Consider the following 26,193-nt stretch of genomic DNA (forward strand, 5'->3'; position numbering starts at 1 on the left):
AAACTATCTAACGGACTACGTTACCATGCCTCCCACAATGCCTCCTTTGAAAACGGTTCCTAGTGTGAAATACTACCTTGCCACACATTCTCCCGAGGTCCATTTATATCACCCAGCCTCACCAAGCCACACATTGCTGCCATGGTTCGTGTTAAAAGTTACCTTACTCTTCTGCTGCTATTCCTTCCTGAGGGTGAGTTACATCCGTGTTCATATGAAATACATGATAGGTCTGTAGGTCTTAAATGTAAGTTATACAGTATTATCAATTTCAGATTAGCGTTTCATTATGAGATGTAGATAACTAGACTACACATATAGGTGCATTATACATCAGTTGTAACTGCAGATAGTCCTTAAAGGAATACATTTAATTCAATGAAAAGTATTATATTTTGAACATTATTGAAGCTGGTGTCTTTTTATTGAAGGTGTCTTTTTTACTAGTGAATGGCCGGTCCAGTCACCATCAGTATACAAACATCAGCATCTTCCTGTTCTATACTGTAAAACATGCAACTTCTAAAAAGTCCATGGAGCTTAAATATCCGAGTTGCCTGGACATTTGAATTGACAGGATTTTTTAGCTGACATGAAATACTTCACTAAGCCAATGATTTTTGCTCAATTTGAGATGATTAGAAAAACCTGAGTTGCTGAAACTCTCAGCTTAAAATACTGTGTTGGCTCAAAATACATGTGTCTTATTAACATATTTCCCAATGTGCCTCTCTGCAAGATCTATTTTACTTTATTTTTGTAAATGTACTTGTCAAGGACCAGTTTACAATGAAAATATATATTTCAGTAGATGACGTGATGCATTACATCAGCTATAGCAAAAAAGTGGATTTGTTGTCAGGACAGAAAAAAACACTGTCCAGTCAGTTAATTGGATAACAGCTGAAACTGGAAAGGAGTCAAGGGGGACTGGACTCTAAGTACAACATTAATATACTCGTCTCAAACTGAGACAATACTTGATTGAACTTGAACCCAACTTGTCTAGATAAGTTGGAACAAAGTTTTTGCCAACTTGTAACATCTAAAACACTGAAATATATTTTCTATAACCCAAAAAATATTGTACTTTCAGCTGCAAAAACAGGAAGCATAGAAATAGCTCACATAAAACAGATCCACCACTTCTTAGACTTGCTTTCAAGGAGAATTACATATATATTTCTATAATTTCAATAAACTAATTTCTATGTGAATTTGGTCTGGTCGCCCAAAAAGTTACATATTCCAGCATTAAATGTATTAGGATTTATTTTAGCCCACCAAGGGCTAGTCTTCCAAGAGTATTTTGAAATGTACAAACATACAGAATGGGAATTGAAATGATAGATGCAATACTGCGTATACCTTTAAATGTATTTATGCTGTTGTTTAGTCCCTTCATAGTGTTCACTGCAGGTAGCTAAAATGTAGCGCTGTATTAGATGTGTGTACTAAACAGCCTGTAACTATCTTCATGCAGGGCTCTCTCAGCTGGTGAGAACACAGCAGGTTGTCACAGCAACCCTGGGAGAGGACGCTCACTTCAGCTGCAGGCTCATGAAACCCAAAAACGTGCTTCAAGTCACCTGGCAGAAGGTGACACCAGGGGCGACTGAAAATGTGGCCACCTACAACAAACGATTTGGACCAGTAGTCAACCCACCTTTTCAGAGGAAAGTGGAGTTTGAAGACGAGGGTCTGCAGAACTACTCTATTGTCATCAGAGGAGTGTCAAGAGGAGATGAGTCCTGCTACAAGTGTCTGTTTAACGCCTATCCAGAAGGAGCTATCAGTGGCAGGACCTGCCTCCAAATTAATGGTAAAATATGATCACTGTAAGGAGGGGTTAATTCACTCTAAAATCCAAATTGTATAATGTGGATTCACCTTAACATTAGACTACTTTTGAGGTCTTAAAACAATGTTATGTCCCTTTAAAACAGGAACAATGGCCTCCAATGCCTTCAATCCATTGTTCTACCTTGACCTGTGTGTAAATGATTAACCCAGGAACAATTCCCTCAAATTATCATGTATCCATTTGACCTTGATGTACATGAAAACCTTATAGTATTTACATTCACTGTGAACTATGTCTGTTGTCCTATAGAGCTGTATGGACCCTCACTCCTCATCACACAAACCAACAACAGTCACACCACTCTGTCCTGTTCTGCTACGGGACGACCTGCTCCTACAGTAACCAGGGACCACATAGAAAACATCAGTCTAGACAAATCCACCATGGCTGATGTCACCCATTCCAATGAAACAGTCACTGTCACCATAACTGCCATGGTGGCAGCGTCCAGTCTACCTGACAAAGACACCAGGGTTAGGTGTGTAGCGTCATCCCGTGGTGCCGTCAAGGAGGTTTCCATGGTGATTCCAACTAGGGATCAAGCTTCATTTGCAGGTGAGAAACGGTTAGGGTTAATACCACCATAATATATTGACATGATCAGGAACATGATGAAGTACTGCCTGTGTTCATGGTGAAGTACTGCCTGTGTTCATGGTGAAGTACTGCCTGTGTTCATGGTGACGTACTGCCTGTGTTCATGATGAAGTACTGTCTGTGTTCATGATGAAGTACTTCCTGTGTTCATGATGAAGTACTTCCTGTGTATTTCTGTGCTAGGTAAATCTCAGGTCTCTGATGATGACACGATCAGTGGTAAGTGGTTGTTATTCTAATAATGACAGGTCATAATCAACCTATTGACTGACTTTTTTACTGTTCAACTTTCAGGTGTAGTGCAGAGACATATTTACATGTATGAAGCGTTAGTGTGGTGTACCTGGGAAGTTGACCTCTGTCTTCTCTTGTCATCTCTCTCATTCACAGGTGCAGTGGTTGGTGCAGTGATGGGTTCAGTGCTGGGTTCAGTGTGTCTCATTGCTGTATTCTGTGTAATATGGCTGCAAAAGAGGAGAAAAGATACCTCTTCCAGGTAGATAAAAACTATTTCCTTAACTGAACAGTTACTCTGAATTGAATGTGATTTGACTGCCAGTTGTTTACCAGTTGATCTCTAATTTGATGTAGAAAACCCCCAGTTCCTGACCCTGAAATCAGCAGAACTTCCTTAAAGACACCACCAACATCCAAACAGTAAGATGCTCATTCTAAAGAACATTTAAGAGATTATGATGGATACCTATTTGAAAGAAAACATGATAATTACATTTTCTGAAAATATGTGCTATACAGGTACATTCTTCATGATTAAATAATTGTAATAAAATAATGAATCAGATGATGTGGTTCTTGTCAGTACATTGTTTATTTTGATTTATTTCAGTGTCACACCAACCTCCAGTCCATCACAAATGTGAGTATCTCTTCAACATTTTTAACAGCTTTTTAAGATAAATAATAATTATAACATTTCTGTTGTGTATGTTTTTTGCCGCTACATTGTCTGTTTTAATCTCTTTCACACCAAGCTCCAGTCCATCACAAATGTGAGTATTTTTACAACTTTATTTGATTATCCCGATAGAAAGCATGAAACAGACAATATTGAGAATGTTACAAAAGCTTTTAGTATAAATGAACAAAAATACAAAAATCTGAACATAACAAAAACATTTCCTCTTGTTTCAGGATACCATCCCTCAGCTCGTCTGACAAGCGCAGGATACAACCAGCTCAGGAGGCTGTAAAGAGGTAGGTTTACACCTTCATTCAGCTCCTCAGCCAAGTGTATGATGCAACAAGCACAAGATGTTGTAAAGTAGGTTTTATACCGTATTCTCTCATTGAACAAGAAGCTCTGGAATGATGTTCTTAGGTGGTAGTCATGGTGACTGCATACATGCAAATGAGTTGCATTTGTTGCGTTGCTGCATTGTTGTGTTATGTTACTCATGTCACTAGTATAGGATACTCCATTCAGTCGATATTTAAATTACCTTCTTTCATACAGATTATCTCCTCAGAGACCAGATGACCTGCAATGTAGAAGGTGAGCTGAAATAATCATGAATAATTACAAAGATGCAGTCAGAAGTATATATATTTTTTTATAAATATCTATGCCATTTTGTTGTATCTATTTTAGGAAACTTTTAGAGGGTTATGAGAACTGAGTGACTACCATACTGTCTCACACACATCTGTGTGGTTCAGAGACCGTTTCTATCCATAGGCATTGTGGGTACTGAATAGTGGACTGAATGGCTGACACACATAGGCCTGCTGGTTATTGTATATATAGATACAGTATTATGTAAATATATTTTGTAGTTGGTTAATGATGAAACATGATAAATCCACACTACACTTGTTTTGTTTTATTCTTCACTTTTTTAAATAAATCAAGTGTTGTGATATTATAACCCACACAATGTCATAATGTAGACTACTTTCATGGTGTGTTATATTATAACCCACACAATGTCATAATGTAGACTACTTTCATGGTGTGTTATATTATAACCCACACAATGTCATAATGTAGACTACTTTCATGGTGTGTTATATTATAACCTACACAATGTCATGATGTAGACTACTTTCATGGTGTGTGTTGTTATATTATAACCCACACAATATCATAATGTAGACTACTTTCATGGTGTGTGTTGTTATATTATAACCCACACAATATCATAATGTAGACTACTTTCATGGTGTGTTGTGATATTATAACCTACATATTATCATAATGTAGACTACTTTCATGGTGTGTTATATTATAACCCACACAATATCATAATGTAGACTACTTTCATGGTGTGTTATATTATAACCCACACAATATCATAATGTAGACTACTTTCATGGTGTGTTGTGATATTATAACCTACATAATGTCATAATGTAGACTACTTTCATGGTGTGTTATATTATAACCCACACAATATCATAATGTAGACTACTTTCATGGTGTGTTGTGATATTATAACCTACATAATGTCATAATGTAGACTACTTTCATGGTGTGTTATATTATAACCTACATAATGTCATAATGTAGACTACTTTCATGGTGTGTTATATTATAACCCACACAATATCATAATGTAGACTACTTTCATGGTGTGTTATATTATAACCCACACAATGTCATAATGTAGACTACTTTCATGGTGTGTTATATTATAACCCACACAATGTCATAATGTAGACTACTTTCATGGTGTGTTATATTATAACCTACATAATGTCATAATGTAGACTACTTTCATGGTGTGTTATATTATAACCCACACAATATCATAATGTAGACTACTTTCATGGTGTGTTGTGATATTATAACCTACATAATGTCATAATGTAGACTACTTTCATGGTGTGTTGTGATATTATAACCTACATAATGTCATAATGTCATAATGTAGACTACTTTCATGGTGTGTTGTGATATTATAACCCACACAATATCATAATGTAGACTACTTTCATGGTGTGTTGTGATATTATAACCTACATAATGTCATAATGTAGACTACTTTCATGGTGTGTTATATTATAACCCACACAATGTCATAATGTAGACTACTTTCATGGTGTGTTATATTATAACCCACACAATATCATAATGTAGACTACTTTCATGGTGTGTTATATTATAACCCACACAATATCATAATGTAGACTACTTTCATGGTGTGTTGTGATATTATAACCTACATAATGTCATAATGTAGACTACTTTCATGGTGTGTTGTGATATTATAACCTACATAATGTCATAATGTAGACTACTTTCATGGTGTGTGTTTTTGTGTGTGTGTGTGTGTGTGTTTACTTTCTTCACTCTTTATAAATCAAATGCTGTAAGATACACAATGTTGTGATGTCCTTTGTTGTGTGTTTGTTTTCTACTTTTATAAATAAAATGTTTAAACAATGTTGTAGTGTATGTTGTGACATCGCTTGTTATACAATGTGTTTATAAATCTGCTGCTGGAAATGCTTCAAGAGTGAATTGTCTGATTCTTCTGCCGCTCAAGAGACCAACCAAAAATACATACAATTGCCACTAGGGGTCACCTAAATATAACTTTAGGGAGAGATGTTGTATTGAAACGGGTTTGATACTGTAGTTTTGCAGCTGACTCTCTGACGTCTCATGAAGAGGCAGAACGCATCACACCTGGTCTGTTCAGTTTAAAGATTGTTGAAACATGGATTTGATAGTCAGCGTACCAGATTATGTTTTACACCATACAGAGGACTGAATTCAATAATTCTCACTAACTCCATGGTCATGTTAACTGACTGATAGTATCTCATAGAACAAAACGTATAAAATCTCCGAAGCCTGTGTTAACCTTATTTTCAGCGTTTATTCCAAAACCCTATTCTTTCCCCATTAATGTTCCCCATAGGGAGGGCTGAATGAACCAGAGGTAACTCATTTTCCCCATAGGAAGGGCTGAACGAACCAGAGGTAACTCATTTTCCCCATAGGAAGGGCTGAACGAACCAGAGGTAACTCATTTTCCCCATAGGAAGGGCTGAACGAACCAGAGGTAACTCATTTTCTCCATAGGAAGGGCTGAACGAACCAGAGGTAACTCATTTTCCCCCATAGGAAGGGCTGAACGAACCAGAGGTAACTCATTTTCCCCATAGGAAGGGCTGAACGAACCAGAGGTAACTCATTTTCCCCATAGGAAGGGCTGAACGAACCAGAGGTAACTCATTTTCCCTATAGGAAGGGCTGAATGAACCAGAGGTAACTCATTTTCTCCATAAGAAGGGCTGAATGTACCAGAGGTAACTCATTTTCTCCATAGGAAGGGCTGAATGAACCAGAGGTAACTCATTTTCCCCATAGGAAGGGCTGAACGTACTAGAAGTAACTCATTTTTCCCATAGGAAGGGCTGAACGAACCAGAGGTAACTCATTTTCGGTTTTTAGGACTACAAGCTGGTGAGCTCTATAACCTGGAAAAACTCCAAACACCTTTGACAGAAATACTGAAATGCAAAAGATGTGTACCTCCATAATGTGAAGAAAATGTATGAAATGTATGCATTCACTACTGTAAGTCGCTCTGGATAAGAGCGTCTGCTAAATGACTAAAATGTAAGACTCACAGGTGTAGTTCCCTTCATCAGATGGTTGTATGTTGGTGATGTGTAGAAACACTCTGTCATTCTCTGTCTGTAGTGTGACTTTGGGGTCACAAATGCTGTCTGGACTTTTTGGGTCAGAACAATATGACACTGGACACTCATCACTCTATTTAAATGACATATCATTTGAGTAATGTAACTCAGGGTTTGGTTTTGGCAGATGAGAGTAACATCTGCTCCTCCTGTTCCCAAAGTTTTTACTTGAGTCTGCAAACAGGAAGAATAGCAGATTGTGAGAGTGTTTTTTCATAGGATAGGTTTGATTAATCTTGAAGCTAAAGGTAGGAAAATAAAAATGACAGTTTATTCTTAATGACTATTAAAACTGTAGTGAACAATTAGACTTTACAATACAGTGTCCTTATTACTGTGTAGGCCGAATTCCTGTAAGTACAGTGTAACAAGTACTGTAATTACTCATTGTTACCCTGTATTAGGTTTAGGGTACAAATAAAATAGATCATGCAATATCTCTTACTTTCAACAGCTGTGAATAGACCCCACAGCACCAAAAGCAGAGCAAGTCTGGATACACTTCCACACTTACTGACCAACTGCAGAACCAAACGTTGACCCGACACTTCCTGCTCAGACCGACTACAGATATGATGTATATACTCAGTAGAGGAACACAATAAAACTTAATCCAACCAAAGTGATGCTCCTTTGACTGGTTCCTCTTGCACAGGGGTTTCTGAGAAAGATCAAATATTAACAACTGTAACGTTTAACACTAGTTATTTTAGAGGCCTCTTCAGTGGACTAAACAGAATGTTGTAAATGTGTGAAACTTCCTCCTCAGCAGGGTCAATGGGGGTAAGCAGTACTCGCTAAGGAAGCAGCGCGACATCCTTTACAGTGTTGCGCAATGGCTCAGATCAACAGTTGCGCTCAGCTCAACACTGGGGGCGCTGTTGAGGAAGTTTGAGGGATGAATGTAGCACATGGAGATGTGTGAAACTTCCTCCTCAGCAGGGTCATTGTAAGGTCACTTCCATTTTAATTCCAGATCAATTCAGAAAGTAAACCAAATTCCAATTCTAATTCCAAATGTTCCTAATTGAAAGGCATTGAAGAGAATTGGAATAGGACTTCAAATTGGAATTTCAGTGTACTTCATGTATTGACTGGAATTTAATTGGAATTGACCCCAAACTTGCGCCTCAGCTTTAAGTGTCCCGCTTGCGTCACCTCATTAGCTTTTGAGGTGGCGTGATCAGCTAAGATGCATGAGGGAGAACAGTCACGTGTGCTAGCAAGGCAGAGGTCCCGAGTTCGTGCCAGGTAGGTGCCGAAGCGGTAGTCGCTAAGCACCTTTTTCAATAAGTAAGGGGCAGGTGGTGCTGCTGTCTTGATAACTATACAATCTGGAGATTGTGTTTCAGCCCAGTGGTAGTCCCGCCACATAAACTGAGGTAGAAAGACATCACAAGCATAGGGATGGCGCAATAATACAAAATAAAATAAAAGAAGTTCAGAATATACACTGCTCAAAAAAATAAAGGGAACACTTAAACAACACAATGTAACTCCAAGTCAATCACACTTCTGTGAAATCAAACTGTCCACTTAGGAAGCAACACTGATTGACAATAAATTTCACATGCTGTTGTGCAAATGGAATAGCCAACAGGTGGAAATTATAGGCAATTAGCAAGACACCCCCAATAAAGGAGTGGTTCTGCAGGTGGGGACCACAGACCACTTTTCAGTTCCTATGCTTCCTGGCTGATGTTTTGGTCACTTTTGAATGCTGGCGGTGCTTTCACTCTAGTGGTAGCATGAGACGGAGTCTACAACCCACACAAGTGGCTCAGGTAGTGCAGCTCATCCAGGATGGCACATCAATGCGAGCTGTGGCAAGAAGGTTTGCTGTGTCTGTCAGCGTAGTGTCCAGAGCATGGAGGCGCTACCAGGAGACAGGCCAGTACATCAGGAGACGTGGAGGAGGCCGTAGGAGGGCAACAACCCAGCAGCAGGACCGCTACCTCCGCCTTTGTGCAAGGAGGAGCAGGAGAAGCACTGCCAGAGCCCTGCAAAATGACCTCCAGCAGGCCACAAATGTGCATGTGTCTGCTCAAACGGTCAGAAACAGACTCCATGAGGGTGGTATGAGGGCCCAACGTCCACAGGTGGGGGTTGTGCTTACAGCCCAACACCGTGCAGGACGTTTGGCATTTGCCAGAGAACGCCAAGATTGGCAAATTCACCACTGGCTCCCTGTGCTCTTCACAGATGAAAGCAGGTTCACACTGAGTCTGGAGACGCCGTGGAGAACGTTCTGCTGCCTGCAACATCCTCCAGCATGACCGGTTTGGCGGTGGGTCAGTCATAGTGTGGGGTGGCATTTCTTTGGGGGGCCGCACAGCCCTCCATGTGCTCGCCAGAGGTAGCCTGACTGCCATTAGGTACCGAGATGAGATCCTTAGACCCCTTGTGAGACCATATGCTGGTGCGGTTGGCCCTGGGTTCCTCCTAATGCAAGACAATGCTAGACCTCATGTGGCTGGAGTGTGTCAGCAGTTCCTGCAAGAGGAAGGCATTGATGCTGTGGACTGGCCCGCCCGTTCCCCAGACCTGAATCCAATTGAGCACATCTGGGACATCATGTCTCGCTCCATCCACCAACACCACGTTGCACCACAGACTGTCCAGGAGTTGGAGGATGCTTTAGTCCAGGTCTGGGAGGAGATCCCTCAGGAGACCATCCGCCACCTCATCAGGAGCATGCCCAGGCGTTGTAGGGAGGTCATATGTCACTTATCTCAGTTTTTCTGTTATTTGGAGGCCACACACACACTACTGAGCCTCATTTTGACTTGTTGTAAGGACATTACATCAAAGTTGGATCAGCCTGTAGTGTGGTTTTCCACTTTAATTTGGAGTGTGACTCCAAATCCAGACCTCCATGGGTTGATAAATTGGATTTCCATTGATTATTTTTGTGTGATTTTGTTGTCAGCACATTCAACTATGTAAAGAAAAAAGTATTTAATAAGCTTATTTCTTTCATTCAGATCTAGGATGTGTTGTTTAAGTGTTCCCTTTATTTTTTTGAGCAGTGTATATTTTTAAACCCAGCCCCCAACCCCGCAGGAGGCCTTTTGCCTTTTGGTAGGCCATCATTGTAAATAAGAATTTGTTCTTAACTGACTTGCCTAGTTAAATAAAGGTGAAATAAAAATAAAAAATAAAAAATCAGTTCAAAAGCACCCTTCAGCCTTATGGTGGTGCAAAATCTATCATTTTTGGTGTCTAAAGAAGGAAGTGGACCTGTTGATGTGTCTGTGGTAGATCATAAGACCTCTCTGTGGTGCTCTACAAAGACCCCAGTCACAAAAACTAGGTTGCACTAGCAGAGGTGCCATTGTTTCTGCATAGGAGTAACATGAATACAAGCTAGACAACAGCACCACTTCCTCCTCTCAGCCATTATAACCAAGTCAACCCAGTCAAATGAGCATCACTTTGGTTTAATTTAGTTTTATTTTGTTCCTCTGCTGAGTAAATAACGTTGCATTGACATCATATCTGTAGTCGGTCTGAGCAGGCAGTGTTGGGTCAACGTTTGGTTGTGCAGTTGGTCAGTATGTGTGGAAGTGTATCCAGACTTGCTCTGCTGCTGGTGCTGTGGGGTCTATTCACAGCTGTTGACGGTAAGAGAGATGTATCCCATGATCTATTTAATTTGTACACTAGCCCTGAACCTTACAGGAGTCCTTACAGGAGTTAGACCTATACAGTTCAGTAATAACGACACTGTATTGTAAAGTGTAATTGCTCACTACAGTTTTAATGCAGTTACTCAACAAGAATAAACTTTCATTTTTATTTCTCTACCACTAGATACTCATCTTATGTTTTATCACAAGCAACACAAAAACAAAATGGCAACTATACAAAACATTCTCTAAGATGGTCAACATAACATTTCCAAATTCTGTCAAATATGTATGGTTTAATATGTATGGTTTAATATGTATGGTTTATATGTATGGTTAATTTGTATGGTTTAATATGTATGGTTTAATATGAATGGTTTAATATGTATGGTTTAATATGTATGGTTTAATATGTATGGTTTAATATGTATGGTTTAATATGTATGGTTTATATGTATGGTTAATTTGTATGGTTTAATATGTATGGTTTAATATGTATGGTTTAATATGAATGGTTTAATATGTATGGTTTAATATGTATGGTTTAATATGTATGGTTTAATATGTATGGTTTAATATGAATGGTTTAATATGTATGGTTTAATATGTATGGTTTAATATGTATGGTTTAATATGAATGGTTTAATATGTATGGTTTAATATGTATGGTTTAATATGTATGGTTTAATATGTATGGTTTATATGTATGGTTTATATGTATGGTTTATTTGTATGGTTTAATATGTATGGTTTAATATGTATGGTTTAATATGAATGGTTTAATATGAATGGTTTAATATGTATGGTTTAATATGTATGGTTTAATATGAATGGTTTAATATGAATGGTTTAATATGAATGGTTTAATATGTATGGTTTAATATGTATGGTTTAATATGTATGGTTTATATGTATGGTTTAATATGTATGGTTTAATATGTATGGTTTAATATGTATGGTTTAATATGTATGGTTTAAAATGAATGGTTTAATATGTATGGTTTAATATGAATGGTTTAATATGTATGGTTTAATATGTATGGTTTAATATGTATGGTTTAATATGTATGGTTTAATATGTATGGTTTAATATGTATGGTTTAACTCCAGTTTGTTATTGGGGGTTGATATGGGGCTTTCCAATTGATGGCTTTATTCTTTTTTGCAGCAAGTAGACCTAGATTACAAAACTTTCTATGATATTGATTACCAATATTTACATTTCCCAACAAACTTAATCATGGAGATGAATGGATATAAATTCCTAGACACAATGAAATGATAGCACATACATTATCCCAGAATGGTGTCAGTTTGGCACAGGACCACAGCATATGTAATAGAGTTCCTTTGAGCTTTTTGCATCTCCAACAGAGATGTGACATTTCTGGGTGACATTACATGCATTCTGGCAGGAGTATAGTAAGTCCTATGAATTATCTTACATTGCATTAGTTCATGTCTTAAATTGTAGGAGCAGATATAAAAATGTTCACATATTTATTTATTTTATTTATTTCACCTTTATTTAACCAGGTAGGCAAGTTGAGAACAAGTTCTAATTTACAATTGCGACCTGGCCAAGATAAAGCAAAGCAGTTCGACAACATACAACAACACAGAGTTACACATGGAGTAAAACAAATATACAGTCAATAATACAGTAGAAAAATAAGTATATGTACAATGTGAGCAAATGAGGTGAGATAAGGGAGGTAAAGGCAAAAAAAGTCCATGGTGGCGAAGTAAATACAATATGGCAAGTAAAACACTGGAATGGTAGATTTGTAGTAGAAGAAAGAGCAAAGTAGAAATAGAGATAATGGGGTGCAAAGGAGCAAAATAAAATAAATAAAATAAATAAATACAGTAGGGGAAGAGGTAGTTGTTTGGGCTAAATTATAGATAGGCTATGTACAGGTGCAGTGATCTGTGAGCTGCTCTGACAGCTGGTGCTTAAAGCTAGTGAGGGAGATAAGTGTTTCCAGTTTCAGAGATTTTTGTAGTTCGTTCCAGTCATTGGCAGCAGAGAACTGGAAAGAGAGACGGCCAAAGGAGGAATTGGCTTTGGGGGTGACCAGAGAGATATACCTGCTGGAGCGCGTGCTACAGGTGGGTGCTGCTATGGTGACCAGTGAGCGGAGATAAGGGGGACTTTACCTAGCAGGGTCTTGTAGATGACCTGGAGCCAGTGGGTTTGGCGACGATTATGAAGCGAAGGCCAGCCAACGAGAGCGTACAGGTCGCAGTGGTGGGTAGTATATGGGGCTTTGGTGACAAAACGGATGTTAAAACGGACATATCTGTGACCAATGGTTATCCTCCATTTGTTCATTTATATCTGTTTACCATTTGTTCATTATAGGTTCTGAACCATCGGGAAGAGTTTCAATCAGCTCTTGATATAACTTGGCAATCAACTTCTTTGTCGTAGCAGTTTCTTTCAGTATGTTTTCTATGCTAGATGCCTTAGGTTCATCCAGATTCTGTTGAAGTGATTGAATATGATTTCTGAGTTGTGAGAACTGAAAGAAATCGGCCTTGGATAATGTGATTCATTCAATGACAGTATAGATCCATCATAGTAAACATGTTAAAAATTCATGATGCCACTTTGGAACATGACTTAAAGGTGTCATCACTAAATGCTGGAGGTAAGGTGGGGTTATTCCAAATAAGGATGCCTGGCAATGTTGTTTCTTTCCACCTCATGAATTTGATGGGGGTATGATGGATTACATTGAAAAAAACTGTGGAGATTGTCTGAAGACATCCTTTTTCTTATAAACCCTGTTAGATCTGAGTGAATTAACCTTTGCATTACTGTTTCTATGCCAACGAAAAGCCAATACCTTAGCAATGATTTTGTAATTCACATTCAAAAGTTATACTGGGCAGAAGATCCACATGACAGTGGATCATTATCTTTCTTTTTAAGTAGTGGGATTGTAGCCAAACATAGTGACTGGGGAAGTTCATTTTTCTCTAGAGCTGCTGTGAGCATAATAACATAGGCTTTAGTAATCTGGGATTAAAGTGTCTATAACATTCCACTGGGAATCCATCATTACTAGGAGATTTCCCAATCTGTAGATTATTGATGGCCTCCAACAGTTCACCTGGGGTAATGTTTAATCCATATTCCTTTTCTCTGGGTCATTTATAATTGGTAAAATGGCCTTATTGAGGAAAATGTCTATATATTCCTTTGAACTTTTGTTTTGGGATTGATACAGATTGTGATAAAATATTTTAAAGACTGAGTTAACTTCAGAAGGAATAATTGTTATGCTCTGGTTACTTTTTTTTTTTATTTAACTCCCCCCCAAAATTTTTGTTGGTCTCTGCAGATCCAGAGTTTATTGTGTTATATTCAATCTTCAAAGTGTTCAACTGTTGACGGGTGTCAACATTTCTATCTAAACTGTGTTTTCTTTCTAAGAGGTGGATTTTCTGTTCTAGTATTTCTAATTCTTTATTGGTCTTATTTTTCTTATGTGAAGAGTAAGACATGATACAACCTCTCATGTTTGATTTAAGAGTTTCCTAGACTACAGTTGGACATACTTCATTGTCTACATTAATTTCCAAAAACATGTCTATCTGTGTGTTGCGATATGAGGTAAACTCCTTATCTCCAAGAAACATTGTGTTGGATCTCTATGTCTCTGCTATTGGCATAGGAGGTTGAGCTTAAACGTGAAAGACAATGGACTATTGTCCATAATTATTATAGGAAGGTATTTGCATTCAGAAACAGTCAATTAAAGCCAAGTTTACAATAAATAAGTAAATGACTGAATATGAGTTTTGGAGGTGAGAGTAATAGGAGTATTGTCTTTCAGTTGGATGTTTCTATCTCCACAGTTCACACAGACCCATCTCTTTAATGTTGTGGTTTAATACCTTAGACATGTTAAGAAGAGGATATAGTTTAGTTGATGACTTGTTTAGAGTTGCATCCCGTACACAGTTAAACCCCCCCATATTATATTCCTGTTACATTGAGATAGTTTTGGTATGAGGTCATTATTTCACTTTGGGTCGTCTTCATTTGGGCATTAACAATTCAGTAAAGTAACTTTTTATTGTGCCAGGTTTCTTTTTACCATTGTAAAACATCCATTTGTGTCTGTAGTAATTTCTGTAGACTGAAATGGGACTTTTTATTAATGAGAATTGATAGTACTACTCATGCTCAATCAAACCGATCTCATGAATAATATACTCACAATCTGTTTCTCTTCCTGTTTACAGTGACTCAAGAGAAAACATTGGAGACCGGAGGAGCAGATGCCACTCTTCTCTGCCCAAACCAAACTCTCACTGACATCATTGTTGTAGTATGTCACAAATATAGAGTTATACGTGAGGGTCATGAGTGTCAAATTGCACTAGAATTTGAGACAAATCATACCAACAGCACTTGTGACCCCAGAGTCACACTACAGACAGAGAATGACAGAGTGTTTCTACACATTACCAACATACAACCATCTGATGAAGGGAACTACACCTGTGTTTGTACACATTATAATGGCAATTCTGATATAAACATAGATATTTCTGTCAATGGTAAGTGTTTGGTCTGATGGGATTGTTCACAATCATTTTAAAATGAACTCCAGCATATCTTATCACCACATATTTAGTGGCATGCCTGTCATGTGCTTACCTTTATGTTCTGTCAGTGTTTTGTGGTCTTGTTTCGTAACATCTGTCATAGAACTTACACCTGACAGAACTGAGAATTTCTGTAGTCACAATATTGGATTTTGTCATCAATACATGTAATAATGTCTTAAAATGTAGATACTGTCAACAACATGTTGCCTTAATGTAAATGAACAAGATGGCGGAAGAGAAACATACAAGATCATAATATATATTTTCCCCTTTCTCAGGAACCCAAGTGCAACAGGCCACAGACAACAGTCTCTTCTATTGGGGGATGATAACAGGCGTTGCAGCATGTGTAGCTGCCCTGGTGTTTGGTGGCGTAATCATGAGGAAAATTCATCTCAGGTAAGATAAAACTAATAGTTTGGTTAAAAGAGTTTCTGTCATGAGTGTTTGACAGATTTTTGGTATTTGAATAATTACTTGGAAGAACTGTTGTAGAAATTATGCATTCCCAAATATATTTTAGTTCTACAATGAGGATATAGTACTGAATTGGTGTCAGACTTACATGCAATGCTATGAGTTCATGGGGGCTTCAACCAAAATGTAAAACGAAACTAGGCTAGATGTTCAACTGACATCTGTGACCAGTGAGTAGTTTCCAATAGCTGCACTGTTGTGGCTTCTCACTTCTCATTTCCTGTCAAAAACGAGTGTGGTGAAAAAAAACACGTACACTGCCCACAATCATTTAGCTCCGGAAAATGTGCTGTGTAAAACATGTTTCATTTGGTGCTATGTTAACTCTTGTTATTTTTTGCTCAACAGGAGAACACAGCTACAAGTGTCTGGAACCGTCAACGAGGTGCCACAACACTGCTTGCTGTTGCCTGTTAGTCAGATGAAGGCATCTGGGTCCTCATTTATAACCGTTGTGTTCATTTCACAATAAATATCTGCATGCGCCATTTCTGAAAAGACTGCACACTTACAAATTGAGATGTATAAACTTGGTGGATGCCATACATACGCATGCTTCCCGTTATAAATCAGACCCACCCTGAACCTGTTCACTTGTGAATGAGCATTAAAATCTGCCTGAAAAACCTTTTATGGTGACAGTAACGACCTATTTTGCTGTGTACTGAAATTAAACCATGGCCGTTTCTAAATAGCAGTTGGCGAGCTTGATAAAATGTCTCTGGAGGTGTTGGCAGAATGTTTTAAACTTTTACAGTGACATTTGCTGAAAAAACCTATTGCAAATTGTTGTGGACCTGTAAACAGATTGTAACTTTTTAATATGCTGCACTGGCTGTGAATTCTGAAACATTGTCTACTCAGATAGAAATTACAACTACAGTATAGGCCTACTTACAGTGGTAGCCTACTCACTTCAATATAAAATATCAACTGTCTGTTCTTCTGTTAAAGTCAGCTGTTATAAACCGCACTCCCTTTCGCATGATATTATAGCTTAATAGGCCCAATTAAATGGTCATTTATATTATGTTTATACATTAAGTATTGTCTAGTCGAGAAATTTGACAGTACAGTATTCAGACGTAGCCTACAAACGTCAATGGAAAAGGTGAACCTTCTGTTCTTCTGTTAAACTGCGCTTCGGATCGGCTCGCATAGAGCAAAGTAGCTTATCCATTTGGTACTGTGAAGTGGGTCTAATTATATTTACGATTCAGTCATTTAGCAGACGCTGTTATCCAGAGCGACTTACAGTAGTGAGTACATACATTTTCATACTGGTCCCCCATGGGAATCGAACCCACAACCCTGGCCATGCGCTACCAACTGAGCTACACGTGACTTAAATAACAAATGTGATGAATGGTAGCCTATCCTAACTTGTAAGCCTATAGGCTATGAAACCATCACAGTCAGAAAAGGTGAGGAGATTTTTCTGCAATCATGGAAATGAAATAAATACTAAAAATATGCCTATTTCTAACTAGAAAATGGCATTTACTGAAGTAAATGTGGTGTGTTTGCTTGTCTTGAAGTATGTATGGTTGTGAAATAGTAGTACTGGTAGTGAAGGCAATAGTAATGGTAGTAGTAGCAATGGTAGTAAAAGGGTTTTCATAGGCTATGTTTTAGTTATAGTGACCTATTTTGGGGTGGTTTGTAAGTGTGAAGTTATTATAGTGGGTTATAGTGGGCTAGTATAGTAGGCTACAGTGAGTATTATATCCTCATAAGCCATAGAATGGGTTTGAAAGCTCTCAAAATGCTTTAGTTTGAACATTCGGAATGTTTTGTGGCAGTGATTTCAGTTTTGAATGTTGAACCCTACATTCCGCAATTGAAATGAATGGGGATACAACAAGCTTCATAGTTTATGAAGTAGGACTGATAGCAAAAAGATGTGTAGTCTGCACATGTCATCATTGAGGTGGTGTTTGTAGCTGTGGTCAGTAGTTGTGGTCAGTAGTTGTGTGGTTGTGTTGTAGGTTCTTTAGGCCTTACAGTATGGACATGGTCAGTAGTTGTGGTCAGCAGTTGTGGTCAGTAGTTGTGTGGTTTGTTTGGTTGTGTTGTATGTTCTTTGGGCCCTACAGTATAGATGTGGTCAGTAGTTGTGTGGTTGTGGTCAGTCGTTGTTGTCAGTCGTTATGTGGTCAGTGGTTGTGATCAGTAGTTGTGTTGTTCTGTTTCTGGTTCTTTGGGCCCTACAGTATGGATGTGGCCAATAGTTGTGGTCATTAGTTGTGTGTTCAGTAGTTGTGTGGTTGTGGTCAGTTGTTGTGGTCAATAGTTGTGGTCAATCTTTTGTGGCTGTGGTCAGTAGCTGTGGTCAGTGGCTGTGCGGTCAGTAGTTGTGTGGTTAGTAGTTGCGTGGTTGTGGTCAGTAGTTGTGTGGTCAGTAGCTGTATGATTGTGGTCAGTAGCTGTGTAGTTGTGGCCAGTAGTTGTGTGGTCAGTAGCTGTGTGATTGTGGTCAGTCATTTTGGTTAGTAGTTGTGGTCAGTAGCTGTGTGGTTGTGGTCAGTATTTGTGGTCAGATTGATTGATTGGTAGATAGGATATTATAGCCTGAACATTTGAAAGTTGGTTTAGTGTTTCTAGCTTGAACGGTTCAAGAGTTACTGTTGTTGAGTAGTGTATGCTAATTTATGAAAATGCATATACGTTTTGTCAGTCTGCACATGTGATCGTTGGGGTGGTGTTTGTCGCTGTGGTCAGTAGTTGTGTGGTTGTGGTCAGTAGTTGTTGTCAGTAGTTATGTGGTCAGTATTTGTGTGGTTGTGGTCAGTAGTTGTGTTGTTCTGTTGCTGGTTCTTTGGGCCCTACAGTATGGACGTGGTCAGTAGTAGAGGTCGACCGATTAATCGGAATGGGCGATTAATTAGGGCCGATTTCAAGTTTTCATAACAATCGGTAATCAGTATTTTTGGACACCGATTTAATTTTTATTTTTCTATTTAACTAGGCAAGTCAGTTAAGAACACATTCTTATTTTCAATGACGGCCTAGGAACAGTGGGTTAACTGCCTTGTTCAGGGGCAGAACGACAGATTTTTACCTTGTCAGCTCGGGGATTAGTTTTTGCAACCTTCCGGTTACTAGTCCAACGCTCTAACCACCTGCCTTACATTGCACTCCACGCAGGCGTGGCAGGCTGACTACCTGTTACGTGAGGGCAGCAAGAAGCCAAGGTAAGTTGCTAGCTAGCATTAAACTTATCTTATGAAAAACAATCAATCTTAACATAATCACTAGTTAACTACACATGGTTGATGATATTACTAGTTTATCTAGCGTGTCCTGCGTTGCATATAATCGATGCGGTGCCTGTTAATTTCTCATTGAATCACAGCCTACTTCGACAAACGGGTGATGATTTAACAAGCGCATTTGCAAAAAAGCACCATCGTTGCACCAATGTACCTAACTATAAACATCAATGCCCTTCTTTAAAATCAATACACAAGTATAGATTTTTAAACCTGCATATTTAGATAATATTGCCTGCTAACATGAATTTCTTATAATTAGTGAAATTGTGTCCCTTCTCTTGCGTTCTGTGCAAGCAGTCAGGGTATATGCAGCAGTTTGGGCCGCCTGGCTCATTGTGAACTGTGTGAAGTCCATTTATTCTTAACAAAGGCCGTAATTAATTTGCCAGAATTGTACATAATTATGACATGACATTGAAGGTTGTACAATGTAACAGCAATATTTAGACTTCCGTTAGATAAAATACGGAACCGTTCCGTATTTCACTGAAAGAATAAACGTTTTGTTTTCAAAATGATAGTTTCTGGATTCGACCATTTTAATGGCCAAAGGCTCGTATTTCTGTGTGTTATAATTAAGTCTATGATTTGATAGAGCAGTCTGACTGAGCGATGGTAGGCACCAGCAGGCTCGTAAGCATTCATTCAAACAGCACTTTCGTGCGTTTGCCAGCAGCTCTTCGCAATGCTTCAAGTATTGTGCACTTTATGACTTCAAGCCTATCAACTCCCGAGATTAGGCTGGTGTAACCTATGTGAAATGGCTAGCTAGTTAGCGGGGTGCGTGCTAATAGCGTTTCAAACGTCACTCGCTCTGAGACTTGGAGTAGTTGTTCCCCTTGCTCTGCATGGGTAACGCTGCTTCGAGGGTGGCTGTTGTCGATGTGTTCCTGGTTCGAGCCCAGGTAGGAGCGAAGAGAGGGAAGGAAGCTATACTGTTACACTGGCAATACTAAAGTGCCTATAAGAACATCCAATAGTCAAAGGTATATGAAATACAAATGGTATAGAGAGAAATAGTCATATAACTACAACCTAAAACTTCTTACCTGGGAATATTGAAGACTCATGTTAAAAGGAACCACCAGCTTTCATATGTTCTCATGTTCTCATGTTCTGAGCAAGGAACTTAAATGTTAGATTTTTTACATGGCACATATTGCACTTTTACTTTCTTCTCCAACACTTTGTTTTTGCATTATTTAAACCAAATTGAACATGTTTCATAATTTATTTGAGGCTAAATTGATTTTATTGATGTATTATATTAAGTTAAAATAAGTGTTCATTCAGTATTGTTGTAATTGTCATTATTACCAAAAATATATATAAAATCGTCCGATTAATCGGTAGCGGCTTTCTTTGGTCCTCCAATAATCGTCATCGGCGTTGAAAAATCATAATCGGTCGACCTCTAGTCAGTAGTTGTAGTTGTGGTAAGTAGTTTTGTGGTTGTGGTAAGTAGCTATGGTTCAGTAGTTGTGGTCAGTAGTTGCGGGTCATTAGTTGTGTGGTCAGTTGTTCTGGGAAGAAGCGGTCAGTAGTTGTGGTCAATTGTTTTGTGGTTGTGGTCAGTAGTTGTGTGGTTGTGTGGTCAGTAGTTGCGTGGTTGTGGTCAGTCATTGTGGTCAGTAGCTGTGTGGTTGTGGTCAGACATTTTGTGGTTGTGGTCAGTAGATGTGTGGTCAGTAGGTGTGGGGCTGTGGTCAGTAGTTGTGTGGTTGTGTGGTCAGTAGTTGCGTGGTTGTGGTCAGTCATTGTGGTCAGTAGCTGTGTGGTTGTGGTCAGACATTTTGTGGTTGTGGTCAGTAGATGTGTGGTCAGTAGGTGTGGGGTTGTGGTCAGTAGTTGTGTGGTCAGTATTCTGTGGTTGTGGTCAGTCGTTGTGTGATAGTGGTCAGTTGTTGTGTGGTCAGTCGTTTTGTGCTTGTGGTCAGTAGTTGTGGTCAGTACTGCTCAGTAGTTGTGGTCAGTACTTTTGTGGTTGTGGTCTGTAGTTGTGTGGTCCGTAGTTGTGTAATTGTGGTTCACTAGTTGTTGTTAGTAGTTTTGTGGCTGTGGTCAGTAGCTATGTGGTTGTGGTCAGATTGATTGATAGGATAGCCTGAACATGTGAAAGTTGGTGTAGTGTTTCTAGCTTGAATGGTTCAAGAGTTACTGTTGTTGAGTAGTTTATGCAAATCTATGCAAATGAATATAGTTGATGAAAATATATATTTTTTTATTAGAAGTTAGGATAGCCTGAATGTTTTAAAGTTAATATTTTAGATTAATTGGCCAAGGAGCAGGATCATTTTTAATAGCTACCTCTGTAATAATGCCCAAATTACACTAGTGGGAATTTATTGCCCTCCCTTTGCCTCAACATGTGCTCTTAGCCAATTGTCTGATTTGCTATCTAACTATACTAACTCTGAATTATTAATTTTGTGGTGATCTTAATCTGGATTAGTTGATGCCAGCTTCTGATAGGCTGAAAGTTATCTTCATTGATCTAAATCTAACTCCGCTGAACCAAACCGCCCCAACTTTAAACAACATGAAAAATATACTCTTTTAGGTATTATTTTGACAAATGCTCCTCATAAGTATACAGCCAATTTTTGCTAATGAGTTCAGTGACTATTGTCCCGTTGCCTGTATAAGAGCTAAAAATCTATCTAAATCTTGCCCTTGCATTATTACAAAGAGAAATGATAGGAATTTGAATTAACAACAATTCTTGTTGAAAGGGGGTTGTGACCGACTCAGATCAGGCCCTAAATTGTTTACTTCTTTGCTCAACTCTGTTGTAGATAAGCCTGCTCTGTTCAATAAACTAAGGGTAAGAGATAGAGCTAATTCACACATGAACTATCAGAGAAACTTCAAGAGAGAAATTTAGTGTGGGCTAAGGCTAACTGATTCTACGTAAGACTGGCAGTCCTTCAGATGCATGAGAAATAGATGTTTATCCCTGGTTAGAAAAGCTAAATCAACATACTTGTTGAACTGTGCATCTGAGAATGGTGAGAATTCAGGTGCCTTCTGGAAGGTAGTCAAATCTCTGAAACAAAATTCCATCCCCTCATTACCCCTGCAGGTTATAACAGCCTCTCCATAACAGATAAGATGGACATTTGTAGTGCTTTTAATAACCACTTTGCTTCAGTGAGCCACCTATTTCATAAAATAGCTTCTGAAAACTAGAATTTAGAAAGTTTTTTAACTTCTCATTCTATTCTTAATTAACACCAATCTGGTTTTAGACGTGGACATAGCACTGTTTCAGCAGCAACACTTAGATGATGTGCTACATTGTTTAGACCATAAAATCATTGTGCTGCCTTGTGTTTTGACTTGTCAAAGGCATTTGATACAGTTGACCATTTCTTACTTGTTCTAAGGTTGTCTGAAATAGGCCTAGATCAGGCATTATGCAATTTGTTCAAGAACTATCTAACAGACAGGACACAATGTTTGCTTACTGACGCTATCAAATCTAGTTTCCTCAATATTACGAAAGGTGTGCCACAGGGGTCAATTTTGGTCCCTGTTCTCTTCACTATTTATATAAATTATATTAGTCTATCTGTTTAAACCTGTAACATTCATCTCTACGTGGAGGACAGTTATTTACTCCTGCGCCCCCTCAGTACAGCAGGCCATTCATGCCCTTCAGCATGGGTTTAACTCAATTCAAAAATCACTTACTGATCTTAAACTACTGCTAAATGCTAATAAAACCAAATGAATGTTGTTCTGTAGGTCTCGTAATATTGACCCTGAGGACATGCAATATTGACCCACATTTGCACATTGAAGGGAGCCCATATTGAGCAAGTTCCCCATTATAAGTACTTGGGTATTGGGATGAAGATAAAACACATTGAAAAACTGACACAGAAGTTGAGAATTAAGATTGGTTTCTTTTATAGAAATAAATCCTGCCTCACTTTGGAAAGTATAAGGAAGATTGTTCAAGCAACGCTTCTCCCAGTGTTTTATTACGGTAATATAATCTACATGCATGTGGCAGCCTCAGTTTTAAACCTTTAGATTCAGTCTATCACTTAGCACTGCGTTTTGTCACTGGGGACAATTTTCATACACATCACTGCATTTTGTATAGTTTTCTTACCCGAGAGTCTCTGACTACCAGAGAAGGGCCCAGAATTGGATACTTTTTGTATATAAAGCGGTTCTTCAGAGACTCCCCCACTACCTCAGCTCATGTATTGACTGGAGATCCAGCAATTTTCAGACCCGCTCTCTGGACTGGCTGGTTCTGGAGGACCCGCAGGTCTCCACTGACCTGGGGACAAATTATTTTAGTTTTTATGCCTCAGCTCATGGAATATCCTTCAGGTCACCTTGAATTTAGTGTTTGTTTTGATTGATCTTGTTGTATTTACTGTATTGATATTATGTATTGTATGTTCATGTTCACAGGGCTCCCTTACAAATGAGATCCTGGTCTCAATGCTGACCCAATATATTTATTCCTATGGTTCTCATTCAAACCCGTGTTAACTTAAGAACATTTTAAATGGCTATAGCTCAAAAAGTATACACAGCATCAAAAATACTTTGACAAGCAATCTAAGTTGGGGCAGTCTGGACATTTGGAAGTTGGTTTCATTTTAATAGCTTAAATCTTGTAAACTTTAGAGTGAGCAGAATAAATATAATAATAATAGGAAGAAGAAATCTAGAGTTGTGCTTTGCTTAGCAAGGACACCTAATTATTTTACAATGCAAATATAAAATAGATTTTTTTCGCACTTCTCACTAACCGCGAATGATTGCATTATATTTAGCTATCTGTTTTATTGTTCTGAATAAGAGTGTTATATATTCCTGCACAATGCTAATACTAGGCTACGTATGCCTTCTTGTAATGCAATATTTCAACCACTTGAAACTGTGCGTACTCATGGTCTAAAGTTAGCGTTTGTGCGTATGCAGCGTTTATTAATGAGGCCCCTGCAGACTGCGCTCTTTTACATTTTCTGTTGAATTTTCCAGAGCCCATATAAGATTCTACTGTGTAATATGGTGACATATTGTTAATGTCTTTGTAGGAGGAGCAACAGGACATGGAGCCCTTCAACATGTTCACAAGGAGAGACAATGGGCTTTACTCAACTCTCCAGCTGCCACATCCTAACCCCTGACCCTCTGGCACCGTTGACCAATGACGACATGGCATTAGACACCTTCTCGTAACAGCTAGCTATACAGCTATACGGTAGAGTGGTAGATATGCATTTACTGTGATTATTTTGATTACTGAAAATGCAATTTCTTTCTTTGTCTGACTTGCCATATATCAGCCTCTCCTTTACTGTAGATGTTCTGTGGTTGTTGTAAATATCAACACATAGTGTCTGCAGGCTGCACATCTGTTATGGAAATACAAGTGTTATATACAGTACATGTCTAAAAAAGTATAGCTGTTCTGTTGTTTGCGGTTAGAACAAAGCATGTTTCTGTGGAGATCACCTGATCCCAAAATCATAATCTTTTCCACCAGGTGTCAGTGTACTGTTGTAAAATACAAAATTTTTTCCTGTCATAAACATGAATGCGAAATCAGTAAAAATCCCAACTGCCACTGAATTCAAACTGTAACTTTAGAACACAGAATATTAATGTAGACCTGTTTTATAGTTTCCGTTTCCTATATAGGCCTGGCTACATTAATTAGGCTACATGTTTAAGTGCATATGTTAATTAAAAAAAACACACCAAACAACTAGTAACTAGCTGGATATGATTTATTATAACTGTTTTTCCCCAAAAATGTATGTATGCTGTAGCCTATGTACTTCTGTGGATGCAAGGCCAGTCTATTTAAAGCATGAGAACTGTTTCATGGTGGCCTGTCTGTCATTTCCTTCCTGCACATCAGTTAGCCTGACTATCCATCCACATCGCTCCTACCAAACACCACGCTCACTAGCGTTTCTTCTCCACCATGAGTCTGGATTTGCTTTCCTCACCGACGTCTTAAGAATGTGAAAACATTCTCACCATTCTGATTGGTCCCAGAAACTGATTGGTTGAGACAGAGTTGGTTTACATGAATCACGTCATTGGCTTTGACATTCTGATTGGTTAGAGACTTCCAATTGCTGGTTCATTTATTTTGTACAATACCCCTCATTTTGATGTCAGCACAAATTATTTCTAGTATGGCAACTTTGGTCACTTATACTTGAATAACTTAAAAAAAAGTAAAAATAATTCACATGTAGTGATAAGGCCACACAGAGGGCCAGAGATAATTACAGACACGTGATAATCTGAAGTACCCAAAAAAGCTCACTCGATGTGATCTTATAAAATTCCCCCCAGAACTTGAAAGTTACCAAAATTCTGGTAGTTTACTGGTAATATACCCTCCCTTTGAAACCTTAAATTGAATAGAATAAATTAAACATTTTCCAGAAGGAACATCAGTTGTGGCACGTCACACAAGATAAAGAAACAGCAACACACATGACAGATACACATGCTTACAAGGTATATACAAGATAAACATTTAAAAGCTATACTGATGCCTGATGGCAGTACTGCATATTTATTGTTTAGTGGAAGTGTCCAATAGGGTTGATTTTCCATTCTTACGTGTGTGGTCTTTGTAAATGTCTCAGAGAGCTTTTTGGTTTCTCCCTACAATCTTTAAACTGACCTGCACAACTCTCCCTAGGCCCTACAGTATCATGACCTGAGACAAACCAGGCAACTAAGATAACTGTTATGACAGGCTCAAAACAACATCTTAAAAGGATTGCTTTTAAAAAAACAGATTGATTTGTCACAGACTTTTAAAGATAAAATAACATGAACCAGATTAGTCAGTAATGATCAGGTGTGTGTGGCAATATGAGTACAGTCACTCAGTAGTCATTGAAAAGGTTCCTGAGAAAGAAAAGAGGGGGAAAGAAAACGTAATATTTCAATTGGATGAAAACACAGGTCATTGTGAGGTAATAAGATGGTCTGACAGCCACTATGACAAACATAACAGAACAGATACTAACATGTAGCTGAGTGCTTGATGCTGTCA

At 38.4% G+C, this 26,193-nt stretch overlaps 3 protein-coding genes across 8 annotated transcripts in view; 1 reads left to right on the plus strand and 2 right to left on the minus strand.

Annotated features, from left to right (window-relative positions):
• LOC106574974 (nectin-4) overlaps positions 1-26,193 on the minus strand; it is a 215,464-nt gene that overhangs the window by 25,962 nt on the left and 163,309 nt on the right. The gene's annotated exons all lie outside the window — the stretch shown is intronic.
• Positions 41-24,991, plus strand: LOC123727900 (nectin-1-like). 4 transcript variants are annotated; one of them, XM_045698196.1, is made up of 14 exons: positions 41-193; positions 1,484-1,822; positions 2,114-2,419; positions 2,645-2,680; positions 2,852-2,957; positions 3,053-3,118; positions 3,309-3,338; positions 3,454-3,471; positions 3,614-3,676; positions 3,936-3,974; positions 15,019-15,336; positions 15,666-15,786; positions 16,213-16,249; positions 24,203-24,991. In XM_045698196.1, exons 1-11 carry the CDS (start codon positions 142-144, stop codon positions 15,089-15,091), a joined length of 1,128 nt encoding a protein of 375 aa, XP_045554152.1. In that variant the 5' UTR covers positions 41-141; the 3' UTR covers positions 15,092-15,336; positions 15,666-15,786; positions 16,213-16,249; positions 24,203-24,991. The 4 variants fall into 4 exon arrangements, with proteins under 4 accessions (XP_045554152.1, XP_045554153.1, XP_045554154.1 ...); XM_045698197.1 differs by lacking the exon at positions 3,454-3,471; XM_045698198.1 differs by lacking the exons at positions 15,019-15,336; positions 15,666-15,786; positions 16,213-16,249; positions 24,203-24,991 and adding an exon at positions 4,071-5,868.
• The window catches only part of LOC106573841 (nectin-1), a 61,225-nt gene continuing 59,912 nt past the window's right edge, over positions 24,881-26,193 (minus strand). For both annotated transcript variants that reach the window (XM_045698195.1, XM_045698194.1), the window contains one exon: positions 24,881-26,045. In XM_045698195.1, coding sequence (XP_045554151.1) covers positions 26,024-26,045 — 22 coding nt within the window. In that variant the 3' untranslated portion in view covers positions 24,881-26,023. The remainder of the gene's footprint in view (positions 26,046-26,193) is intronic.

Source organism: Salmo salar, chromosome ssa16, assembly GCF_905237065.1.
Source record: "Salmo salar chromosome ssa16, Ssal_v3.1, whole genome shotgun sequence".
Taxonomy (NCBI): Eukaryota; Metazoa; Chordata; class Actinopteri; order Salmoniformes; family Salmonidae; genus Salmo; species Salmo salar.